The sequence below is a fragment of the Trachurus trachurus genome (assembly GCF_905171665.1).
Source record: "Trachurus trachurus genome assembly, chromosome: 4".
NCBI classification, from domain to species: domain Eukaryota; kingdom Metazoa; phylum Chordata; class Actinopteri; order Carangiformes; family Carangidae; genus Trachurus; species Trachurus trachurus.
Genome location: NC_139898.1, coordinates 33915829 through 33923572, shown reverse-complemented (window position 1 = coordinate 33923572; position 7744 = coordinate 33915829). Strand labels below are relative to the sequence as shown.

General features: G+C 42.5%; 1 protein-coding gene across 1 annotated transcript in view; it reads left to right on the top strand.

Moving 5' to 3' along the window:
• The window catches only part of mast2 (microtubule associated serine/threonine kinase 2), a gene marked incomplete at its 3' end in the record, with an annotated part of 193126 nt that overhangs the window by 117745 nt on the left and 67637 nt on the right, over positions 1-7744 (top strand). The window contains exon 4 of the mRNA XM_083970964.1: positions 611-642. Within this exon, the coding sequence (XP_083827090.1) occupies positions 611-642 (32 nt within the window). The remainder of the gene's footprint in view (positions 1-610; positions 643-7744) is intronic.

The following is a 7744-nucleotide window of genomic DNA, read 5'->3' as shown; positions in this document are numbered from 1 at the left end:
AGTAGAAAAAAAAAATAGAATATAAGATAAAACAAGTGCATTAGGAGTTTTATAATACCATCATTAATTCTAGAGGGGGAAAAAACTTGCACCTGACAACTATTATATATATATATATAAAACAAGAAACTAACATCAATGTTGGTTTACACAGTTCATTTAGACTAGATGCCAGTTGCTATGGTGATTTAAAGGGGTTAAAAGCAGCGAGATAATCGGAGCGATGCCGTCTTCTATGCGTTAACGTGTTTGATGCGTTTCTACTAGCGACGCAGCGCGCATCCGTGAAACAGCACCGATGGACTTTTTTGTTTCACACTCTCATCACTTCACTTCTAAAAACAAACAAACAAACTTTATTTAAACAACCTGGAAATAACCCTGTGAGTGTGTGTGTGTGTGTGTGTGTGTGTGTCACTCAGTCTGAATTACATGAAACCAGGTCACAGTGTGAATGTGTGTGTCACATTTAAAGAACAGTTCTTACTCCTGGAGTCTAAAAAATCCCACGGTCCTCGAACACAACACTGGTTCTCCTTGAGGCCACAGTGCCACCTGCTGGACGAACGGCTGCACTGAGCTAATGTCTCTCTCTCTCTGTCTCTTCCAGAAGGAGCTGAGCCTTCCTCGCCGCGGCAGCTTGTAAGTACCCATGATCCTCTCTGTTTCCTGTCACACACACACACACACACCTACAGTACCCATGATCCTCTCTGTTTCCTGTCACACACACACACCTTTGATGGAGATGCAACGCAATGAAACCCAACAAAACGACAAAAACGCACGTTCACGTTCACATGGTTGAAGCTGTGGAGAGAAGCTGCTGTTTGCACCTTTATCTGCTATCGTGTGTGTGTGTGTGGACTCGATAGTGTGTGTGTGCGTTTGTGTGTTGGTTTGTTTGTTCTGTTTCCGTCTCGGCTGCTGAAATACTCTGAGAGCTTCCAGTCAACGGTCAGAGGTCACTGAGTGTGTGTGTGTGTGTGTGTGTGTGTGTGTGTGTGTGTGTGTGTGTGTGTGTGTGTGTGTGTGTGTGTGTGTGTGTGTGTGTGTGTGTGTGTGTGTGTGTGTGTGTGTGTGTGTGTGTGTGTGTGTGTGTGTGTGTGTGTGTGTGTGTGTGTGTTGACCAGAACAGCTGAGTATCCCTCTGTTGATGGATGTAGACCTATTTATAACTGTGTGTGTGTGTGTGTGTTATCGTCCTGCTGCAGAGTTGAGGATGTTTCTCTCTGCTCGTCATTAGAATCCAGTCTTTGATCAGTTTCAGTTTCAGTTGTATTTATCTTTATAAATAGGAACGATACATATTGATGAACACTGTGTGCGATTGTTGTAGCCAAGTGGCTCATTTCCATCCCCAGTCCCACTGGCAGGTTGATGTTCGACATAAAAACAATGAAGATAAACGCACAAGAGGCAGAGCTACAACAATAGAACAATACATCATGATAACACCTTGACATCTTAGGTGAATATTTGTGTTAATATAAGTCTTAAATAGTTATATCTTCCGACAGCAATCACTTCTATAGAGTGTTTGGTCTGAAACACGGGTCTGTCAGTCACTCTGCTCTGCTCTGAGCCCAGGAGAAAACTTTCCTTGTATCCTACAACCTTTATCCAATGAGGAGAGAGAACGGCATAAAGGGGCAGTCCTCTCTGTGTGTGCAGCCAAGGGATGCGCCTGAATGTGGTGACGTAGGGACGAGGACCAATAGATCCATGACGAGGGCGGGGACTGCTAACTCCATCTGCTGACAGGAAGTTAGACAAAACCACCGGATCGCTGACTGATAGCTTTAATTAATCGTTAAGATTTCCAAATACCGTCACTTTCCCAAAAAAGATGATGTTGGAAACACAGAGGCAGATGTTTGTGCACCAAAGTGAAGGTAAATATAAGAAATTAGGTCCATTTACCTACGTAACATACGATTGATAGGAATTTAAATGTTAGCGAGTCATTTGTGCTAAAAAACAAACAATGATAAACTTAAACATTTGGTATAAATGACAATTAATGACTTTAAAACACTTCCCCTGCAGGATTAATAATTGGTTAATGGTTATAGAGACTTCAAATATGTAGTGTAAATATTTAGTAATGTAATTATGACATTGACTGTATTTGATTTTACACATTCATATGATGTAAATTAATTAATACATAATAATAATCATGATAATCGTAATACCGTGATTATTTCTCTGACAATAATCGTAGGCTACAAAGAAGTTTCCATGGAGACGTTTGAAGATGTTTGTCTAGTTATTGATTCATTAATAACTTGTATCAGTCAACATGGACGATCCAGAGTAACAGACAGCAACAGATACACACACACACACACACACACACACACACACACACACACACACACACACACACACACACACACACACACACACACACACACACACACTCACACACTCTGGTCCTAATCACATCTCATGTCCTGTGGTCGTTCCTACGTCAGAACACAACAACACACACACATTAACACACACACACACATTACCACAGAGCCGCCTGTGATCCATTCCATTGTTTATGAATTAGTGATCTGGCATGTGAGCTGCATTTAGCCCGACCCCCCCCTACCCCCCCGACCCCCCCGCCCCAAAGGCTTCTGGGAAACTGGAGCAGAGGAGGACAGACAGCTGCTCTTCCTACACGGTGTCCTCATGTCAGGACAATGTCCTCTGTGTCGCAGCAGAGACCAGACCAGTCCCCGTTCGCCGCCGTGGCTCGGCTTTTCAAAATAAAATACCATGCAGCCTTCACCAGAGAGAACACGAGTTCATTAACAACAAGCATTTCTCATTAATGGTCTGTAAAAAAAGAAAAGAAAGAGAAACATTCGAAAATCCAAAACTTTTTAAAAGCCTTTAGGTTAGTTTTTTTTTTTTAAGTATATTTTTTGGCTTTTCATGCTTTTATTTGATAGGACAGTTGAGAGTGTGACAGGAATCGGAGGCAGAGATGGGGTAACGACATGCAGGATAGGGCCGTCTGACGCGGGACTCGAACCGGGGCCGCCTGCAGCGAGGACTACAGCCTCAACACATGGGGCGGGTGCTCTACCAACTGAGCTAAACACCGCCCCCTTTAGGTTAGTTTAAGCCTTAGGGTTAAGTAAAACTTTATTTTACTTAAACCCATTTTTAATTTTAGAATGCTTAATAAACGTATTTAAAAACTCCCTAAAAGATAAGTTAAATTCAGTATAATCAAAACATCTAAAGTTTTTTTTATATTATGTTTTTAAAAAGTTTAAATAAGTTAAAATCAAACAGCTTTTAAAACTTAAAAAAAAAGCACGATTAAGAATTAATGAAAATGAATCAACCTTTTTAAAAGCCTTTCAAATACAGGTTAGTTTAAGGGTTAGGGTAAGTAAAACTTTGTTTAACTTAAACTCATTTTTAATTTTAGAATGGTTAAAGTAACATTGCAGAGAATGTTTCCAGACTCATTGCAATGGTAGAAAAATGGTTAATAGGATGAATGGTGCTGCTGCTGCAGCCTGAGCCGGGTCGCGTCGGCTGGAACTGCACTATGTAACTTCCCTGCACGGGTACAAAACACCGTTTGTTTGTAATGTTTGTTTTTAAAAGCCTTAACAGACTTCACAAGACTTTATCATCTTAAATCTCAGTTTTTTAAAGGGACAATGAGGAGTTTTAGAAAGTGTTTTCATACTTCATTTACCATGAGCCTCGGCGCGCACGGTGAAAGTCTTGCCAAGAATGTTTTCATTCATCAAGAATTAAAGTCAGAGGTTGGAAGACGATCACATACCGTCGTAGTTCCCACCATAAACGGAGATTCGGCGGCGTTATTCTCATGACTCGCCACAAAACCGAAAGTAAAGAAATGCTGGTCGGCTCGCCCAGCATTTCCACCACCACTAATAATAACAAAATAACCATAGAGACAAAACCATAGATTTATCTAGAATGGACCATTAACAAGTGGTAACGTAGATTCATCCACATTAATATCAGACTTTTTTATAACCAAATAGAAACTCCTCGTTGTCCCTTTAACTAATTTTAACAATTTTAAAGCTCCCCCCTCCCCCCTGTGTGGAGGATTCAGCTCGTCCTCTCTCTGACAGCTGAGACTTCCACGAACTGAGAGGGATTAACGGAGCAGACTGGACCCAGGGAAGTCGCTCTGTTCCTGGACACACGCTGCCAGCAGCCGCCCCCTCTTCCTCCTGCTCTTCCTCTTCTGACTCTAACTTCAGTCTGAACTCCACCGATCTGTTCCTTCTTTTTCCACCGTCCGACCTGATGGAAGCTGTGAGAACCTGTGGATTATTATGGTCTGGAGCAGAGTTATTAGTGAACAGACTGTGACTCGTCCTGAGCTGCTGTCGCTGTCGCTGTCGTTGGTTTTTATTATTTTTTGTGTTGGATTAGCGAGAGGCGATGAGGAGGAGGAGGAAGTCTGACACGCTGATACACACTGAGTTCGTTTGTTTGTTCGGCTCCGAGAAATGTGTGTGTGTGTGTGTGTCCGTGTGTGTGTGTGTGTGTGTGACTCAGCACAAGTCCACACTCGCTGCTGAAGGAACGCCGTAGCCCAGATACCTCGCATAATTGTGTGTGTGCTGATAAGGGCAGGTGCTGACGTCACACACACACAGACTAACACGCAGACACACACGCAGACTGCAGGGTCATTCCTTTATATATAAAGGTGCAGTCCGTGCGGTTTGACTGACTCTGGGTCAGTTGTGTCGGTCGGTCGGTCGGTATGAGCTGCTGCAGCCGACGCAGAGCGCTGGATTATTAAAGATTATTCCAGCTGAGCCTTTTGTCCCGGGACACGACATGAAGAGGAGGAAGGAGAGAGCAGGAGCTCCACACCTCCGCCTGCAGTAAGACCCAGTGTGTGTGTGTTTGTGTGTGTGTTTGGACTGGACGTCTGAGAATGTGTGTAGATCAGATTTGAACTCTTTCCCCTCTGACCTTTTCTGTTTCACCTCAATAAGACGAGACATGAAAAACATGAAGGTGAATAATATACTCTATATATAAATATAATAATCATAATAAATAGATAATCTTCTATGATGTATAAAAAACCTTTAAACAACCGTTAATTCTCCGTCACTGAGCTCAGAGAAACTCAGATGTGAACGGTTGAACTGTTTGTAAACAACAAATCAAACTTGGTCACATGTCAAACTGTGAATAAAAGTCTCATCATGTGAGAGGAGAAAACCAAACTTCACATCAAAGAACTGCAACTCTCACTGACTTAGACATTTGAAAAAAGTTGAAAAAAACAACCCAAAAACAACTGTCGACATTTATGTAATAAAATAATCATGTTCTTACTTATTCATTTTAACCCCTCGATTTTTTTTGACACAAGATTCACGTGTTTCTGGATTTATTCTCTTTCTTTTCTTTCTTTTTTTTTTTTTTACAGATCATTAATGAGAAATGATTTTACTGAATGAAATGAAATACCTGCTCTTCCAGGTATTTTATTTTGAAAAGCGACTCGTCTCGTTGCAATTTGCATAAAGAAAAACATGAGAAAAACAAAATCTCCCTGTAAGATTTAGAACAAATAAAATACAGTACTGTAAATATAGTGGTGGTTAAATATTTAAAATTGATTTGCAGCCAAAGGAAATAAAACCAAACTTATATGAAAACTGAAAGAAGAAGACATATAAATTTATATTTCTAGTGTGTGAAGATGTTGAGCTCATGTCACTAACATACATTCATGATACAGCAGAGTGTGTCAGTGTTATTAATAAATCAATAACTAACTCTGATGATTAATCGGTGAATCAGAAACTCACTTCCTGTTTTAGTCATTAAGTCGTTAATACCCCCATGGTATTAATTACAGCCCCGAACACCTGTTTAGTTGCTCCACTGATAATTAAAGTCTTTTACAGTAACAGTTAGCATTAGCATTAGCCAGTCCCAGCATGGAAGATGCATTTACTTCCTCTTCTTTCTTGCGCGCGGAGGCTCATGGGAAATGTAGTGTGAAAATGAAAAGTCACGCAAAACACACGAGTGATTTAATAAACACAAAGCTGTGGTGCAGCTCAGCTCCGTACGGATCGCCGACTCGAGTCCGGCCCGGCACCGCCTGAAACCGCAGATTTACTCTGTCACAGTTTGATCCCAGAGCTCAGAGCTGCTGTGAAGCTGAAGCTGTGAAATACAATCACATCCTAACGTCCAAGATAAAAACTAAAATATACATAGAAATATGCAAGAAAAATATGTCCTTCTAACTATAATACATATCTATACGTATATATAACATAAAAACTGAATATAAATCTAATCTAATCTTACACTCTGTATGAAAGTTAAATGACGTCATGATGCGTTCATGGTGTTGACAGACACTAGGGAATAAAAGTCTGTAAATCTCAGCTTTAGAGAAGCAGGAAAACAAACCTAAACATCTATAATAACAATATTTATCTATAAGAGCATCTTTATATTCCTCACATCAAACTCACTGACTCTGTTTAAAAAAAAAAGATTTTTAGATCAAAAATCCAACAGAGTTTTTCTGATCGACGTCAGAGATCAAAGTTTAATTTCTGAATTAAATATTTCCTGCTCATGATTCGACTTAAACGTGTGACGAGGATTTTAATTCCAGATGAAAAGACACATGACGGCAGTCGGAGCTAAATTTAGGATGAAAGACCGTGTGTGTGTGTGTGTGTGTGTGTGTGTGTGTGTGTGTGTGTGTGTGTGTGTGTGTGTGTGTAGTTGGCTCAGAGGAGGAAACTTACAGAACATATGGATGATGTCACCACACATCTCCTCTCTTCCTCCTCCTCCTCCTCCTCCTCTCCTCCTCCTCCTCCTCCTCCCCTCCCCTCCTTCCCTCCCTCCCTCTGTTGGCAGAATCTGGTCGCCGGCTCAGCTGCGTTGCCACGGCAACAGCAGCCTCCTCCAGCACCTGCTGTCCCCCACTTCTTTCCATCCCTCGGTCGTTCAGCCCCCCTTCATCACCCTCTCCTCCTCCTCCTCCTCCCCCTCCTTCTCCTCCTCTCCCTCCCTCTGTTCTCCCTCTGACCTTCGTCCTCAGTCCGCCCCTGTTCACCAGCGGGGAAACCCCTTCTTCTGGAGGTAAGACACACACCTGCAGCACACACACTTCAGGTGTGTGTGTGTGTTTTGGTGACCAGTCGACTGAACCAGAGTTTAACTCTTTCGCGACCACACTAATTCCTCAGCACATCCGCTCAGGACCACATGTTTTTGGCTATTTGTTTACCTTTTTATCTCACGTCGAACCGAACTCTGTACATCACCTAGAAACAAACGGTCTTCACGTGGTTGAAGAGTGACTTTCCAACGTGCTCCTCGAAAAAACGGCGAGTTTTTCCGCCGTTTCGTTCGTGAGTACGAAGGAGGAGGAGAGAGCTGGGTTTCTCCAAAAACGGAGCTTCCGCTCTAGTTTCAGAGAAAAACGCACTTTTGTGTCAAGTGGCAATCTGCTCATTTTACCGGTACTCTGCAGTGTGGCGTCTCCCAAATCATTTCTACGGTTAAATAAATATATTTGTAGGTAAATCTGGGGGGTGTGGCAGCGTGGAGAGCAGCGGTGCAGCGGTGTGGGTCTCTGGCCGCAGCGCAGCAGCTCCGTGACACTCCTGTGTGACTGGCCGACGGTGGGTGCTCTGGGGCGGGGGCGACCGGTCACAGCCCCCGCTGCAGAGCGCCCGCTCCGCTG